General features: G+C 40.9%; 1 protein-coding gene across 1 annotated transcript; it reads left to right on the top strand.

Moving 5' to 3' along the window:
- Window positions 1-14,693: 14,693 nt before the first annotated feature.
- LOC139372741 (distal-less homeobox 6a) lies at window positions 14,694-17,145 on the top strand. Its single transcript, XM_071112537.1, has 3 exons — window positions 14,694-15,006; window positions 15,667-15,860; window positions 16,578-17,145. The coding sequence occupies exons 1-3, from the start codon at window positions 14,694-14,696 to the stop codon at window positions 16,818-16,820; spliced, it is 750 nt and encodes a 249-aa protein (XP_070968638.1). The 3' UTR covers window positions 16,821-17,145.
- Window positions 17,146-18,738: the final 1,593 nt, after the last annotated feature.

Here is an 18,738-nt window from a genome sequence, read left to right as displayed (position 1 = left end):
CGTTGATATGCAAAGCGTTTCTATCCACCTATTCATACTAGCTACCTCAGGTAGATATAGCAGTAACTGTACATATTACAAAAACGGAATAAGCCTCTTATGGCTATTCTTAGCAACTGTTGCTATGTGTAACATTGTTGACCTCTACCTCTCCCTTGCTCTTTAAATAGGGATGACAAGCCCATCACATAACGCTGCTGAAAGCTCTGTCGCCAGGCCTCTGGAGCCAAGCGATGGCCCCTCTGACCCTCTTCTCCATGTTTCCTCATGACTTTTTAATGTATCCTTGCTTACATTAGCTGCCTTCCACACTATTCGCACTGCCTAGCTGTCTAGCTCGTAATGGGAGGAAGCACCTCACGGTTCTTCCATTTCGTAGGGCCTAAAAGCAGCACACAATTTGCCTCTCATTTTTATTAACCAAAACTACTCGCTTCTGGTCGTTGTTGCCAAGCTCTCTCCAGGCAGACAGCCATCCTCTGAATTTCATGTTTGGTGATGACAGAATGAGCCCCTACATCAGTAGGAGAGCAGGATGCCTCAGAGGCCCTGGGAGATGCTGCTGTCATTAGGCCCTATGGGATGTTTGCAATCATGGGATGGAGCTGAATAGCTTGGCTGGATGTGAGACAGGTGTGTGTGTGTGTGTGTGTGTGTGTGCTGTCTCTTCAGCGGTGGTGTTTTCAGCTCTCTGAATTGCATTCTCTGTCATAGCGACGTTGTGTTTACCACAGTGGGATGCAAACACGGAGTCACAGAGGAGAGCCGTAGAAATGTGAGACACAGAAAAATGAACAAAATACATTAAGACTCTTTGTATTCACCCCAGCACACAACCGAGATAAAGAAAATACTAATTTCAATATAAATGGGATGGGAGCAGTGTCTGTTTTTGAACATCACTTTTGCTCTTCGCGGAAATCTCAACCAGCTTAATTTCGCTTGGAACTCAGGATTTCAATGTTAATTTTCTCCTCGTTGCTAAGGAGACACTCTCTGAGAGGGCCCTGATTTCCTCCCCCCGGACACCGAAGCTTTCAGTCAAAGGACTCTTTCTGTGGACAGTATTCTTAGTCCTGCTGACATCTCTCTCTCTCCATGTTGCGCAATCAGATACAGAGGAACATCTCCAAATCAGGGGTTCTCTCTGCAGGCATTGAGACCTGACAAAGAATGCCGCTATTGATTCTTAATGGTGGAAAACGTCCCCCCTGCAATCCTATTCAGAGTAGTTACTTTACAGAGTGCCTTCTCGCCGTGATTGCCAGTGTGACGATGGTAGCCGATAGTTATCATTGGGCTCCCCTTACGTAGCCTATACTCACACATAAGCAATGGCTCTGTCTCTTTAAGTTATCAGTATCAAAATGCTGGCAGCGAGAGACACATCAGCGGGGAAATGGCAAACTTCGAGACAAGTTGCCAGGGGAGCTATTGTAAACACTAAACATTTCAGGCTGTCAAATCTTCAAAGGTGGAAATCAGTGACACAAATAGCTGTTATGTACTGCCTTCAAATGAGCCCTCTCAGCCTCCGTACTTCACCTCTCTGACTGACATGCGCTGTCACTGAACATGCTGTAAAGGTCGGCGCATGGGGGACTGGAAATGATACATGGCATAGCACGTATATAGTCACTGTCATGAATCTCCAGAGTGGGCTAGTTCTCCCTTTGTAGTGGTGGGAGAAACGATGTATACAGTCTGCAATGCATGTAGAAAACATTAGGATCACCTTCCTAATACTGAGTTGCACCCCCTTTTGCCCTCAGAACAGCCTGAATTCGTCGGGGCAGGGACAGGGTGTCGAAAGCAGGGATACTGGCCCATGTTGACTCCAATGCTTCCCACAGTTGTGTCAAGTTGGCTGAATGTCCATTGGGTGGTGGACCATTATTGATAGACATGGGGAAACTGTTGAGCATGAAAAACCCAGCAGCATTGCAGTTCTTGACACACTCAAACCAGTGCTTTTGGCACCTACTACCATACCTCATTCAAAGGCACTTAAATATTTTGTATTTTCCATTAACCTTCTGCATGGCACACATACGCAATCTATGTCTCAGTTGTCAAAAAGGATTAAAAATCCTTATTTAACCTGTCTCTTCCTCTTCATCTACACTGATTTGAAGTGGATTTAACAAGATACATCAATAAGGGATCATAGCTTTCACCTGGATTCACCTGGTCAGTCTGTCTTTGTGTCTTTGTGTGTCCCTGATATTGGTATATCTTCATTATTGTGGATCTACCATTGGTATGTATAGTGTCTTTGGAGCTGTCCTCTGTTCCATTGGGGTGTCATCAGAGTCTTCAGTTCCATTGGAGTGCCAGTGGTTCCAATGCACCACTGTTGTCTTTGTTTACATATAGAACCACAGAACACTACACCACAACATTCCTTAGTAAAGACAACTCAGTATCACATTATTTTCACACCTCTTTATTTAGATTTGATACAATCAGATTGAAATACTGACTTTACATTCAATGTATTTCAGGAGCTGTGATATTATTCATAGAAAGCACCTTGTTTTAGTCCTCCTATAGGTGGTAGAATAGATGCAATGTTGCGTTCAAATGTGTACTGAAATAAAGATTTTTTACAATTTAAAATTAAAATGTTTACAAAGAACAAAATTCACATAACCCAGCCCAATCTTTGGAACCAGAACAACCCAAGACAAGACCTCACGTCATCCTATCTGAGTCCATATGCAAGTGACAGAGAATCGAGCAGAGTGCGGCTAAGCGCCCAAATCCTTTTAGTAGGCCAGTGACACATGAATGAGGGGAGAGAGAAAGGACGGAGAGGCAAATACTGAAAGAGTGAGGGAGAGGGAGAAAAAAAGTAGACAACCAATTTGGGAGTAATGCAACTAAAAACAGACAAGTGTAATTTCATCCATCTGGGCTGATGTGTAAAAGCGCTGCGCCGAACATTCCCCATGATTCCCACTGATTGATCTCCTCCCTGGACTGAAACACCTATTATTAGCCACGAGCCTAATAGCACCAGGATGTCCCGCTGCTCTCCCAGGGGCCAATTCTCTGGTCGGTCATCTCTTCCTTCACTCTCCGCAGCTGTGGAAACCAACAAGGGAGAGTGGGTGGGTGGAGGGGGCACGGGTATAGGGTGAGGATAGAGGGGCCAGAGGGTTGGGTGAGGAGAGGGCAAGGGGGAGGAGGGGGTGGTTTGAAGAAGATGGAGATTCGGAGGAGAGAAGAAGGGGATATGGTGATGAAGAGAATAAAGGTTTGGGAGTGGAGGGTGACAGACAGTGAAGATAATATAAGGTTGGGAGTGGAGGGTGACAGACAGTGAAGAGAATAAAAGGTTGGGAGTGGAGGATGACAGACAGTGAAGAGAATAAAGGGTTGGGAGTGGAGGGTGACAGACAGTGAAGAGAATAAAGGGTTGGGAGTGGAGGGTGACCGACAGTGAAGAGAATAAAAGGTTGGGAGTGGAGGGTGACAGACAGTGAAGAGAATAAAGGGTTGGGAGTGGAGGGTAACAGACAGTGAAGAGAATAAAGGGTTGGGAGTGGAGGGTGACAGACAGTGAAGAGAATAAAAGGTTGGGAGTGGAGGGTGACAGACAGTGAAGAGAATAAAGGGTTGGGAGTGGAGGGTGACAGACAGTGAAGAGAATAAAGGGTTGGGAGTGGAGGGTGACAGACAGTGAAGAGAATAAAAGGTTGGGAGTGGAGGGTGACAGACAGTGAAGAGAATAAAGGGTTGGGAGTGGAGGGTGACAGACAGTGAAGAGAATAAAGGGTTGGGAGTGGAGGGTGACAGACAGTGAAGAGAATAAAGGGTTGGGAGTGGAGGGTGACAGACAGTGAAGAGAATAAAGGGTTGGGAGTGGAGGGTGACCGACAGTGAAGAGAATAAAAGGTTGGGAGTGGAGGGTGACAGACAGTGAAGAGAATAAAGGGTTGGGAGTGGAGGGTGACCGACAGTGAAGAGAATAAAAGGTTGGGAGTGGAGGGTGACAGACAGTGAAGAGAATAAAGGGTTGGGAGTGGAGGGTGACAGACAGTGAAGAGAATAAAGGGTTGGGGGTGGAGGGTGACAGACAGTGAAGAGAATAAAGGGTTGGGAGTGGAGGGTGACAGACAGTGAAGAGAATAAAGGGTTGGGAGTGGAGGGTGACCGACAGTGAAGAGAATAAAGGGTTGGGAGTGGAGGGTGACCGACAGTGAAGAGAATAAAGGGTTGGGAGTGGAGGGTGACAGACAGTGAAGAGAATAAAGGGTTGGGAGTGGAGGGTGACAGACAGTGAAGAGAATAAAAGGTTGGGAGTGGAGGGTGACAGACAGTGAAGAGAATAAAAGGTTGGGAGTGGAGAGTGACAGACAGTGAAGAGAATAAAAGGTTGGGAGTGGAGCGTGACAGACAGTGAAGAGAATAAAAGGTTGGGAGTGGAGGGTGACCGACAGTGAAGAGAATAAAAGGTTGGGAGTGGAGGATGACCGACAGTGAAGGGAATAAAGGGTTGGGAGTGGAGGGTGACAGACAGTGAAGAGAATAAAAGGTTGGGAATGGAGGGTGACAGACAGTGAAGAGAATAAAGGGTTGGGAGTGGAGGGTGACAGACAGTGAAGAGAATAAAAGGTTGGGAATGGAGGGTGACAGACAGTGAAGAGAATAAAGGGTTGGGAGTGGAGGGTGACAGACAGTGAAGAGAATAAATGGTTGGGAGTAGAGGGTGACAGACAGTGAAGAGAATAAAGGTTGGGAGTGGAGGGTGACAGACAGTGAAGAGAATAAAGGGTTGGGAGTGGAGGGTGACAGACAGTGAAGAGAATAAAAGGTTGGGAGTGGAGGGTGACAGACAGTGAAGAGAATAAAAGGTTGGGAGTGGAGGGTGACAGACAGTGAAGAGAATAAAGGGTTGGGAGTGGAGGGTGACAGTGAAGAGAATAAAGGGTTGGGAGTGGAGGGTGACAGACAGTGAAGAGAATAAAGGGTTGGGAGTGGAGGGTGACAGACAGTGAAGAGAATAAAGGGTTGGGAGTGGAGGGTGATCGACAGTGAAGAGAATAAAAGGTTGGGATGGAGGGTGTCAGACAGTGAAGAGAATAAAGGGTTGGGAGTGGAGGGTGACAGACAGTGAAGAGAATAAAAGGTTGGGAGTGGAGGGTGACAGACAGTGAAGAGAATAAAAGGTTGGGAGTGGAGGGTGACAGACAGTGAAGAGAATAAAGGGTTGGGAGTGGAGGGTGACAGTGAAGAGAATAAAGGGTTGGGAGTGGAGGGTGACAGTGAAGAGAATAAAGGGTTGGGAGTGGAGGGTGACCGACAGTGAAGAGAATAAAGGGTTGGGAGTGGAGGGTGACAGACAGTGAAGAGAATAAAGGGTTGGGAGTGGAGGGTGACAGACAGTGAAGAGAATAAATGGTTGGGAGTAGAGGGTGACAGACAGTGAAGAGAATAAAAGGTTGGGAGTGGGGGGTGACAGACAGTGAAAAGAATAAAGGGTTGGGAGTGGAGGGTGGCAGACAGTGAAGAGAATAAAAGGTTGGGAGTGGAGGGTGACAGACAGTGAAGAGAATAAAAGGTTGGGAGTGGAGGGTGACAGACAGTGAAGAGAATAAAGGGTTGGGAGTGGAGGGTGACAGTGAAGAGAATAAAGGGTTGGGAGTGGAGGGTGACAGACAGTGAAGAGAATAAAGGGTTGGGAGTGGAGGGTGACAGACAGTGAAGAGAATAAAAGGTTGGGAGTGGAGGGTGACAGACAGTGAAGAGAATAAAGGGTTGGGAGTGGAGGGTGACAGACAGTGAAGAGAATAAAGGGTTGGGAGTGGAGGGTGATCGACAGTGAAGAGAATAAAAGGTTGGGATGGAGGGTGACAGACAGTGAAGAGAATAAAAGGTTGGGAGTAGAGGGTGACAGACAGTGGTGGGTAGAAATAGCTAATAACACTCAAGAGTTAAAACAGAGTGGAGAGTGGAGAGATGGTGAAATCAAAACGAGGACAGGGAAATTGAATAAAAATTGTTAATCATAACATTTTATTGAAGTATTTGCCATTTATCTTCTTATGTCATGATATTGAGACAATCATTGTGTTTCCCTTAACGATTTCACCCCTTGTTGTTCTTGTTCAAATTCAAGTGGCGTTTATTTTGTAAAATGGTCAATTAATTTAAGAAAATGTGAAAAAAACTCTGGCTTCTAAAGATTTCGTGATTGAATCTGCAATTGGATGTGATTGCCATGGTGATGACAATACTCACATGACAGGAAAAACATCCAGCCTTCATACATCAAGATAGAGTCTGGTTTGCAGGTTAATCCAATGCTACTGTACATCTATCAAGAAACCAAACTAGAAGAACTGAACATGAGGAAGGTGAATGAGACATTTTTGGTTGTATTAGATAGCATCGTTGACTTTTGGGTAATTGTATACTCATAATTTAAGATAAGGTAAGTCATTAGTTAAGCCCTCATTCAGTCTCTTTGCGTTTGATTGAATAAGGCCTTTGGTGAGGTTTGTTGCATTTCCAAGGGCCACGGATGGCTACAGGCTGTAGTTTGGGTCAAATGGCCAGAAGTCAAAAAGAATAAAAACCCTCAACTTGAAAATGGCAGTTGGAACAAATGAAAATAAGATCTTATGGACTTTCTAGGAAATGATATGACTAGCAATGCCAATGCTCTAGTCTAGAGTGACCATTAAACTAATGCTCTTGTTGTTCTGTGATCCAGAGCTCAGAAAGTCAACATGTATTATCCTCAGATTAGTGTTTAATCCAGTTAACACATCTCTACTAAGAGGAATAATGACAATATGAATGTTTTGTCCTCTCCATGCACTTAGTTGGGGCTGATCTCTCTATCTCTTTATGGAAAATGTATAGCCTGTTTTGCATTTTCCTGAAACATTGGGATAAGGATGTTATGGACAAAGGAGACAACTCCTTGAATGTGCATGAAAACAACAAATACCTTTTTCAGAGTGAGAATGATCTAGTTGACTTATAACTATTGATTCAGGTTTCAAAACATTGGCCATGAGAAAAACCCTTGTTCAAAATTCAGTTTCAGGTAGGTGTTTATGGGGGCATAGTAGACCATAGTTAGGATATATCATCTGACAACTCCTGCAGTGTCGTTTTCATGAGAACCTTGGCAGCCCAGTGAATGAGTTGGGTTGTCAGTCACAGGGTATTTGACCAGGTGTGATTTTTTTTTTCTTCTGCCTCAGCTCACTCTGTGCTCTTAAATTACATGCTCCTTTTGTTATAGCCATTAATGCATTGTGTGTGCCACTTCCTCCATCGTTCCCACTTTAGTCAAATGTAGGTCAATTTGCTCCTACGTTTATTATAAATTTTATTTTTGCAGATTATGTGCAATGTGCAGTTGGTTCTGATCTGTCCAACTGCAATGTCCAGTTGGTTCTGCTGTATCAGGGAATTTAATTTCTCTCAATTTTGTATAACTATTTTAGATTTTGGAGGTAATAATGTAGGCCTTCCCCAACCCTAGGAAATTAAAACTGTAAATTGTTTTATTTTCATGCCTTATATTCGTAATTTTGTTTTTTAGAAATGCATTGCATATTTTTTTCTGAAAAAAAGAAAGAAATGCGATTCTCGTAGTATTTTCATAAGGGTCTGTGTATAGTGTTTATGTTCTAGACTGTATGTCACATATATGATTAGGTCTGAAGTTTTTTTACACCACATCTGTTCACTTATCCCTTCCAGAGGGTAGGATCTACAGGCTAACTAACATGTATTCCGTTCGTGTGTAGATGTCTTTAGGTCTTTCAGCAGGACACATGCATGCACAAGCAACTTGGTCATATCAGAATTTCGCCAAATGTTGGTTATAATGGAAGATTTAAAAACATTTAGGATCTTTTTTAGAACTTTCTGGTGAGAATGTTCATTTTTTTGTCTTCTTTTACCTGCTCATGAACTGTCAAATAAAACGGTATGTGATGGAAAACAGCAATGTGCACTGTCCCACTCCCTATCAACTAAAGAAAAATTAAAAAACGACATAAAAAAAAACGATTTGTGTTAGTTTTCCATATCCCTCATCCCAACTTTTGTCACTCATTCGTTTGTATTTCATTTTTTGTAAATACAAAACAATCTATTTTCTGAGATAAGGTCAGCAGACTTTGCTCTGCACGAACGTGTGCACTGATCTATCTATCTCGTGAATTACCAGCTCATGACCCCAATTTAGCCTCCCATGATTTGTCAAAGAAGTATTGTCTCTTGCATCGTAACTACTGATACATTCCAGTGATTGTAATTTACATCGCCGTATGGGGTAGAATAAGCAGAGCATTATGGACAACTTTATAGGAATACCCTGTTGGGAGTTATAGCCACCTGCTTATTCAGACTCAATGCACAATAGCCTAATTGCTCTTCAGTGGAAGGCCCCGCCACGGGATCTCCAAAATGAATATGTAGATGTTTTTGTTTTATAGTAGAAGATCAAAGGCGCATTATCATAGTCTTCGCGGATTAAAGGGTTCTTCTAATCAGTTGCAGCACCATATTAGCCAACACTCAACCCAGGAAAACGTTTACGCGGGGAGCCTACATGGGAAATAGGCCTGTTATTGCCACATGGTCTCTGTTTTATATCACCCACTTGTGTGTGTGTCAAATAACGGCTAATGTAATCATTTGTAATAAAACAACGTAATAATGATGATGATACTATTTATGTAGGTCTATAAAATAATAATATTAACCACAATAATAATAGACTACAAATCATTTATTCAAAAGGAATCGTATGTGAATATATATGTGAAATTGTAAACATATTGTTTTGTGATGCAACAGCGGAGAAAATATACATTTAGCAGTTACTTTTTGGGCACCATTGACAGTTCTAAGATTTACGCACACATGGGAATTTGTTTATCCTAAATATGTCATGCCTAACAACAGTGGCCTCTGTGTACAAGATGACATGCAAACCCATCATTCGACTCCATTACATTTCTCATCTGACGAATTGTGCCAATGCAGACCAAAGCTAGAAGCTGCAATTCTGAGGTGTTGCTTCTCATTCATTCAGCTGAATTCTTCATTCTTATATGATTTATCTATTGTAAAAAGTTGTTGTCCATGCCTATACGTGTTTGTGTCCATTTTTTACTTTTTGTTTTTTGTTTTAGTTTATAAGTTGCACATAATAGGCTGTGAATAAATACTATCTTCAAGAATGGCAAAAAATGACTATTTACAGTATGGATATCGAGGATCAAAGACATCCCATACGACATCGTAAATACAACAAAAACGACGGCTATGATTAACACACGAAGCCTACCTCTCCAATTATATTTCAGGAGGTTTGGAAATTAATTATTGCCTTTGAAGTACATTAGAAGGCTGTGTGATTTGCAAGTGTTGAACCGAAGGCCTCACTCGATGTGGCTGCAAACGAAAAAATTACTAAATGAAAAAAAAGGGATCACGGGAAGAAAAAGGGTATCTTTGTTTGCCCCCCTTTGTTTACCAGGACGATTTTTTTTCTCCATTTTACTAATTCATTTCAATGCCTTTCAAACTGGAAAATGGAAATTGCTCTTGCCCTCTATTTCGGCAGCAGCGTCCTGGCAACAGAGCAATTTTCTATCATCAGGGATAAACGGCATCGAACAGTATATTCTGATAAAAAAGCCCATGATTGCTGGCCTTCCTGTCTGTCATCTCTCTGCGAAATCCTCTCCTTCAAACCCGAGCTGTGTGCTGTCAGATCTAATAATGTTGCGTATTAAGTCGAGAGAGAGAACAAGCACTAAAGGGTAAGGAAGCCACGGCGTTCTTATTTGTCCCAGTCGAAGATAAAAGGTGTTCGGCATAGCCAGCAGCTTCATTTCGATGAATTGCGGCGTAGACATCTTGTTGGAAATAAATCGTCCAATTTGTAAATTAGTGATAGGCCTGACTCATTAGACTAGCCTTTCTGTAAAAACACTGTGCACTTGTATATACGTCTCTGAGATAACATTAGGCCATATTGTTTGAGATTAATTTTGTATTCGCATAACCAATAAGAAAGGCCATGACATAAAAGTACATGTTATCATCAGTATGTTTTCAATATTAGCAAGACATTCACTTGAAATCCACCTATAAACCATTAGAGAAAGTCAACCTCATCATAAATTAATTTGATAAAAAATGCGATTTTTTTTTAGGTTTTGACTTGGCACCTAATAAATTGTTTTTGCAGGTACAATAGCTCTAGTATCTTTATCAGTGAACATTAATCCCCACAATAAAACAATGCATTCTGAGTGTTTCGCTTATTCACAATTAGGAGAAAATGATCAGAAAATCGATTTATTGGTGCTTTCAGTTGTTCGTTCGTTCATTTCCAATGCTCAGTCTATATTTCAGCTTCAAACTGTCTTAGTCAACGTAGTAATCATTTAAAAAAAGTAAACATCGAGTGTTTCCACAAAATGCGAGAAAAAGAAAACAGGCGAGATTAATTAAAATGGTGTGTATGAGTCACCTTTTTAGTGCAGTAGTTTCGACTGTTTTGAATTAAATCCATTTGACTATGGAGGCTAATGGTGCAGTTCCTTGTTTATTTGTCATAATTGAGGCCAAAACGAGTTACTTTTTTTCGACATCACTCATCGCCAGTCGGTCTAGTTGTAGCCTATAGGCCTTCATCTTGCTGTGCTATGCTCTTAGAAATGGTCATGTATGGGTTGAGTTGCACTTGCTGCATTATGCCTATATGATTCTGACATTGCTCGTCCAAATATTTATATATTCTTAATTCCATTCCTTCACTTAGATGTGTGTGTATTGGGTATATGTTGTGAAATTGTTGATATTACTTGTTAGATATTACTTCACTGTCGGAGTTAGAAACACAAGCATTTCGCTACACTCGCATTAACATCTGCTAAACACGTGTATGTGACCAATACAATTTGATTGATTTTGATTTGATTCTGATGACTGAGAAAGAACCATTGACTTCCGTTGAAATGAGTCAGATCAGTGTAGTCTATTCATTTCAACATGCAAATAACCAGCAATCACTGTTGTTTTGTTAATGTGACCGTGATATTACGTGTGGACCACAGGTGGCTGGAGACACCTTAATTGGGGAGGACAGGCTCAACGTAATGGCTGGAACGGAATAAATTGAATGGTATCAAACACTAGTTTTCCATGTGTTTGATACCATTCAATTCCATACCATACATTATTATGAGCAGTCCTCCCCTCACCAGCCTCCTGTGGTGTGGATGCCTAGATGATTTACATTCCACACTTTTACGCACATTCGTTTTGCTTAAAAGCTCGTAAAAGGTTGTGCGCTATGGTGTTAGAAGGGGTAGCGCTGCTATGAGCAAACAAGGAACGCGGTCTGGTGATGTATCCCATAACGGTAAACTCAGATGCTACCCGTCTGATTTGTATTGCACTATTACAGTTAGACAGCTGCGTGTGGCATCCATCTACGTTCGCTTTCCCCACGCCACTTCCCTCACACTGCAGCTATGGAAAAGCATCGACGTCTTTAAGTCTGTGAAGACCCAGTGGGTTTGAGTTCTGGAGAAGAGAGACACTTTTAACTGCTTCTGCTAGACTGGCAAGTCCCCACGCCCCAAATGCTCCTGGAAGCAGAGCTCTACAAGCAGAGCTCAATGAGGTGGCTTGCCAATAGCTGTTAGAGCGAGCTACCGCAAAGTCCCAGCACTTGGCAGAAATATGAATGTTTTTAGTGCGGGCTACATGTTAACGTTCAAATATGATTAACATGTGTATCCATTTTAAACACGGAGACGCAAAACGCCACAAATACACGTGACACAAAGACCGACACAGTCACACAGATATACACACACACGCGCGCGCGCAGGCACATATACATACACATAGTTTCTTTTAGAAGAGACTTATAAGACAATATGCCTTTACTAATCATTATTGACAGTAACCACCGTTGTTGTTGTTGTTATTATTATTATTATTGTGTTATATCCATATTGTGTGTTATGTTGCTCCAACATGCAGCCTATTTTTGCGTAGACTAAGTAACTCATAGCCCATGCAGTTCCAGTTTAGGAATCCCGTGCCTATTCCCAGTGGTTTGATGTTCAAGTTATTTTAGAGTCGTCTTTCACAGCTTGAATTAAATACCACTTCTGTAAATCATCACAACCATTGATTTGACGGTGGAGGTCAATCGCCTACTCAGGAAAACTAAAATACTTTTTCATAGCTGCCATTTGTTCATTTGAACATTTCCCATTAACTTTTGGTAAATTTGCGGCATAATCTCCTCTGAATCAGGCCCAAAAAAATAGAACTATAGCCTTTTAGGCCTTGAACAGAGAGCAATATATGTAACCAGGTCTATGTATGTGTGTATGTGTGTGTGTGTGTGTGTGTGTGTGTGTGTGTGTGTGTGTGTGTGTGTGTGTGTGTGTGTGTGTGTGTGTGTGTGTGTGTGTGTGTGTGTGTGTGTGTGTGTGTATGTATGTATGCTTTATAAAATTGCACAGCATCAATATAAGCAAATATATTTCCTCTCCAAATAATACATGATGGTAATAACAATTGTATACATTGATTGCATGTGCAGCTTACTACTAAGAAATATAAATCGCCTCAAGACTCTTTCAAAATGCGAAATGTTATGTTTATGGGGAGGGGGATAGCCTACGTCCATCATAACACTGTGTCTTCAGACCATTTAAAACAACAAAAAAAACAGTGATCTTCATTATTTTCACCACTTCAATTAATCTCCATTGGTGTACAGCTTCCTTTCGCGCCTGCGGGACACGCTAGGCTACACTTCCACATTACACAGAAACCATGTTCGGAGGTCATTAAACTGTCACGGTAGGTGATTATGCTGCGGTCTCCAAAAGGTAATAAACTATGATGTCTCAACTAATCAAGTACCGAGATAGTAAAGCATGCAAGTAACAGCACAGAAAAGCCCATCAACGTTTGCCTTGTGCCATTCGAAGCCGATTAGAAAAGGTATGGATCTGGTTTCTCTCCTGCGTGTTGAGGTGGAACTCGGGATGAGACATTCTATGTTAGATCATTCAGGGATGACGACGTCTAGGCTAATATACCTGTTCTAAGTCCCATAAGGTTACTAATAATTGCATTGATTCCTACCGTATTTAATGTATCTAAACAAATACATAAATCCCTATGTAGCCTTAACAAACAAAAATGTGTAAAATCCATCATGCAGAAGACATGGCTCATAGGTATCTTACCTACATTCCTGATGTCCATATAGAAGTAACCTTCAAATATTTCGTTTTCATATGAAAGCCTTGGTTTAAAATCCAATATTAAAAGGCATTTTATATATTTCATATCTACCAACTGTCTCTGTGCTTCTCTCTTGGTCCACTGCTGGAAAATGATTATCCGGCTGGGTTGTGCACTTTTTAAATCCCCCAAAGTAAATAACATGCCTGGCAATAATAGCAAGGTACCAAGTTCTTGTTATAGAAAGGGAGAACATTGAAACTAAACGCTGCATTTAGACAACCATTTTTGATAAGAGGATAATTGAGGCGATACTGGCGTATAATTAGGGGATAATTTATGCTATATTCAGTTTTATTCCACCTTCCCAAAACAAACCCAGTCCATAATCATTACAGGCGAAATGTTCTTAATTTTATAGCTCCAATTTAAATAAAGTGTGGTGGTTAATCAAAGAGGTTTTAGTTATAACTGATTGCGACCATAATTGCTTTTTCATCACCATTTTGAAATAAATGAATCCCACACTATGAAGAAAAAAAACGCGTTGACAATGTTTTTTTAACGACAGGTTTTATGAAAGTAGAATTGGGAGATGTATTATTGCATTTGCATTGATAGTTTCTATTGCAACAGAATTTGCCAAACCGTACTGTATAATTTGCATACATTTCCGACTGTAGGCTATCACGCATCTTATTTCAAAAGGGATAAATGATACTGTCAGTTTACCACGACATCCATCCTTCCTCTCTGCAATACAGTGTTTTTGTCATCTTGTTGATTCGTCGCATGCAATTGTTCTTCCAATAACCTAATGATTACGACGGTATAGAAATGGTGTAAGTATATTTCCAGGGTGATGATATGGTGTGTTCAAATGATATTAGTTCCTGAGGCTAAATCAAATTGGTGTGGGATACGTTTTGCGTAATTTGGGGTTGAGGATTAATCCTAAAACAAATGGACTATTCCAAAGGGCTGGCATAATTATTATACCTTGCGTTTGACTATGTTCTCCGTATGAATTATGAGGTTCTCCCACCATAGTTGTGGCTGTAGTGGGAGCTGGTAAGGTGGGTTAACTCACACTGAAGAATAGTGAAGCACACAACTGATGACGTTGGGTTGAATGACCAATCGGAAGGCGTTGCCCTTTGGAGACAAACCATTTTACTTGTAGTGTCTGCATCAAGTCTGGAAGCAAGGATTCAATTTTAACAGAATCCACCTTAAATCTCTGCATTAACTTATGCCCAACTTGCGCCATACCAAGTAAGAATACCAGAGGAGAAAAAAAATCGAAGTAACTGAGTAATTCGGGTCTTAATAGGACAATATCTGTTCGCTGAAGAGAGAGACAACAACACAGCGAGAGAATCCATTTGGACTTGAGAGAGGGGGCGAGTGCTCTCAAGGCAGAACATTTGATGATGACCATGACTACGATGGCTAACGGTCTGGAGGCTCAGGACTCGTCCAAGTCGGCTTTCATGGAGTTTGGTCAGCAGTCTCACTCACAACAGAGCTCTCCGTCGATGGCTGCCAGCCACTACCCGCTGCACTGTCTCCATTCCGGGTCGCACCCAGCTCACCATCAGCACGATAACTCTCCGTACTCCGGCAACAATTCTTACAACAGGTCGCTACCGTACTCCTACGTGAGCCACCCCCACCACAGCCCGTACCTGCCGTCCTACCACAATAACACCACTGGCGGTCAGACAAGGTTAGACGGCACAGGTAAGATGCTTTCCCATTCATGACAAGAAATATGCTCAATGTCTTTTTCATCGTGCAGCGATAACAAAGCAAGTGACATATATATTTTTCTAAAATCGGCCAAGTAAAAGATAAAGCACAATAAACGTCCAGCAGACGGTTGAATGGGAAACTAATTTCAAATTGTATCTGAATGACAATTTGTATGTTGCCTATTTTTCTATATTATATTTAGTTAATGTTGTCTCTTTTTGTTATAGATCCTATTCTATGGCCATTCTTTGCACAGGGTATAATGATAATGACAAGCGAGGAATCCTCACGAATTATTCTAGGAATTAAACGGTCTTTCGCTTTGAAAGTTATAATTAACATTTAATTGGCATGTCATTACGAGCAATATCCTAAATATGACAGAAGATTCGATGATGATTACAATAATGGTGGACTGGATTAAGCGAATGTGAGATGTGAATATGTATTAGTGGTCTGAATTTAATAGAGAAGGCCTATCATTGGTTTTCTCATATGTTTTCCTTATTAGACATTTAGACATTTAAATAGATTTGGAACTATTCTATTCTATTAAATTAATTATACTAGGGGAATTATAAACTAGGCCTATTTGTTGTGGAATATGTTTGTCCTTAATGGACTAACATTGCCCTTTTTTTGTTGCAGAGCAGCAGAAAACCACAGTGATTGAAAACGGAGAAATTCGTTTCAACGGGAAAGGCAAGAAGATTCGCAAACCTCGGACGATTTATTCTAGTTTGCAGCTTCAAGCTTTAAATCACCGTTTTCAGCAAACACAATACCTCGCCCTGCCAGAACGCGCTGAGCTGGCTGCTTCTCTCGGACTAACACAGACACAGGTAGGCCTATTCTCAAAACATGAATTATTATACAAAAGGGTATACATTATTATATTGTTGTTGGCGCTTTATTATCATGTATTATTATTATTTATTAGTGTTATTAGTAGGCCTATTAATATTGTGATTATTATTGTTATTACTACCCTATACGCTAAAATTGGTCTGGGTATTGTGTTTTTGTTGTTGACCAATTTAGGATTCCTTCATGATATTTACTTTTTTTTAACCTATCAAATCAAATCAAATACAAATATTTAGCAGATGTTATTTTGGGTGTAGCGAAATGCTTGTGTTCCTAGCTCCAACAGTGCAGTAATATCTAACAATTCACAACAATACACACAAATCTAAAAAATAAAATAATGCAATTAACAAATATATACATTTTAGGACGAGCAATGTCGGAATGGCATTGACTAAAATACAGTAGAATGGAATACATATGAAATAAGTAAAGCTATATGTCAACATTATTAAAGTGACCTGTGATTCCATGCCTATGTATACAGGGCAGCAGCATCTAAGATGCAGGTTTGAATGTAGGCCTGCGCGAATGTATTGTAGTAATGTTATGTAGGCCTCCTAACTCATATTCAACATATCAGTTGGTCTATAAGCCTATTTATAAAAATGTTAATAGATGAATAAATACATGAATGATATAATCGTTATCTGTCATCTGGTCTTCCCTTTCCTTCCTGCCATCTTGTGCAGGTAAAGATATGGTTCCAGAATAAAAGGTCAAAGTTCAAGAAGCTGCTGAAGGCAGGTGGCAACCCGCACGAGAGCGACCCTACTATGCCTGGTTCCATCGGCCTGTCTCCCCGCTCTCCAGCAATTCCTCCAATATGGGACGTGTCAGCGTCCAGCAAAGGGGTTAACATGGCGGCCAACGGCTACATGCCCGGGTATTCTCACTGGTACTCCTCCCCACACCAAGAGACAATGCAGAGATAGACTGCGTAAAGGGCGGGAAGGCCCGAGGTCTGACTCAAGACGTTCGAACCTTCATAGTTTTACCTGCACAATTGATTTCCGTCAGCCTCGAGACAAAAGGGGTGCCCCGTTCGAACAGAGAGATTCATTGGAGACAGGGTCGGCTGCTTTTGATGGATACTTGAGGGCAAAGACTGTGATATGACACACCCTAAAGGAACGAAACGTATTAATTTACCAATGACTGTTCAGTGGGATTGCCTTTGTTGCTTTCATTCATGTCAACATTTGACTGTCAATATACCAAAAATATCACTGACATTCAGCCCGTCACTTGGGCACAGAATGGACAACACTCACGAGTTTTTTGCGGGTTCAACATGATGCCATGATATATTGTTGAAATCTTAACTGCTCTTTGACTGTGTTTTTTTTCATGCAAAACAAAGCAATCTGTCTGTCTGTAAATATATTCTTCGATTTTAGTTGTACATTCCACTTTTATGTTTTGTCTTTCATAAATGGATTAATCCATGACTTAAAACAAAGTATCGTGTTTTGTACTGCAATATGAAGATGGTTGATGTGTGTAAAAATGACTGATGAATCGTTCCTTGTCAAGATGTCATATGGACGTTCTAAAATGTAGGTCCCATATGGTTTTTCATGAAAAAGTTACAGGCTATTCGTCATAACATTATGTTTCCTCTTTATAAAATAGACATTGTCAATGCACTGCAAACGAACAAAATTGTCAATATATATTAAACAACACCAGAGGAAATTAACTTACCCTGCTCCCCTCTCTCAATTTATCACGAAAAAGATGGTAGCTCCTTGTCCTGTTAATCTTGTCATTTTCTGCCTCAATTATTAGAAGTATTGACACAATGTTTTTCTCCCCTCTGCCCGTCCTAATGCAAGACGCTAAATGCCAAGCTCCACGGGATCGATCTTGAACAAAGCATCCAGCTGCAGTTCCGTTCAATATGAAGGAGATATTTGGGACAATTTATGGGTTTTATCCAAGTGAGGCTTTTTTCCATTCTCATAAATGCAGGCATAATTAGGGTAATTTTTGATGTAGCCCGCTGATTACAGCGTTTTTACCGTCAAAGATAATTACCTGTAATTTTCTACCACTTTTAATACTAAAAGGCATCTTTATTTGGATTTGAGGTAGCACAGACGCGGAACAAAAGAGGGAAATTATTCGGTTATTCATATACAAATTGCTGAGAGCAGTGAACAGTTGGGATATTATCAGAAATTACAATGTAAAAAATAAAAGAGAAAGTGTCTGCAGCTGTCAAGTCGTGAATGCCCCACTGGCACAGTATACCTGCATGGGCCCCATTTGACCAAAACAGGCCCTATCACGACTATATCTACAGGCCTATATTTGTATATATAGTTATTCCCCAAACCCCCGTAAATAACGTTTCGCTTAATAACTTTCCTATATTGTCCGAGCGTAACTCGTAAAGCAGAAAGTGCGCGGTGTGGTCTTTTCACACTCGAAGGACTTGGGCAAATCATATCATTTTTTACAATAAGCCTATATCGTCATAAAAACTGAATTTTATAGGATATGCAAATAGTTGCAATAGCAAGAATGCTATTTCTCATTGGTGGAGGCATCCAAGTTGTGAAAAGACCCAAACAATGCAAATGTTTCATATTATTTCATGTAATTGATTCAAATGAACAAAAATAGATATAGCGACTTGATGAGACAGGGAGAGGGAACAGAAGAGAACAAATGAAAACACGAGGACAAGAGCTCTTGGGAGGCCACGATGAATTGAATATTTACATCGAGAGAGAGAGATGGAGAGAGAGAGATATGGTAAGGGAGGGAGATGTCAACACTCCCAGATCTTTGTGGTTTTCCGGCTAAGATAGATTGATGCAGTATGTTACTCTGCTGTAGGTTAGG

The sequence above is a fragment of the Oncorhynchus clarkii genome, chromosome 18 (assembly GCF_045791955.1).
Source record: "Oncorhynchus clarkii lewisi isolate Uvic-CL-2024 chromosome 18, UVic_Ocla_1.0, whole genome shotgun sequence".
In the NCBI taxonomy this organism is placed as follows: Eukaryota; Metazoa; Chordata; class Actinopteri; order Salmoniformes; family Salmonidae; genus Oncorhynchus; species Oncorhynchus clarkii.
Note: the sequence above shows the minus strand (reverse complement) of the source record. Positions and strands in the feature narration are given on the sequence as shown.

What these genes read in the sequence shown, in the direction of transcription:
- LOC139372741 (XM_071112537.1), top strand. Translation starts at nt 14,694, where the DNA reads ATGATGACCATGACTACGATGGCTAACGGTCTGGAGGCTCAGGACTCG. An exon ending in GACAAGGTTAGACGGCACAG is followed by an intron (nt 15,007 to 15,666) that starts GTAAGATGCTTT and finishes TTTTTGTTGCAG; the next exon opens with AGCAGCAGAAAACCACAGTG. An exon ending in TCGGACTAACACAGACACAG is followed by an intron (nt 15,861 to 16,577) that starts GTAGGCCTATTC and finishes CATCTTGTGCAG; the next exon opens with GTAAAGATATGGTTCCAGAA.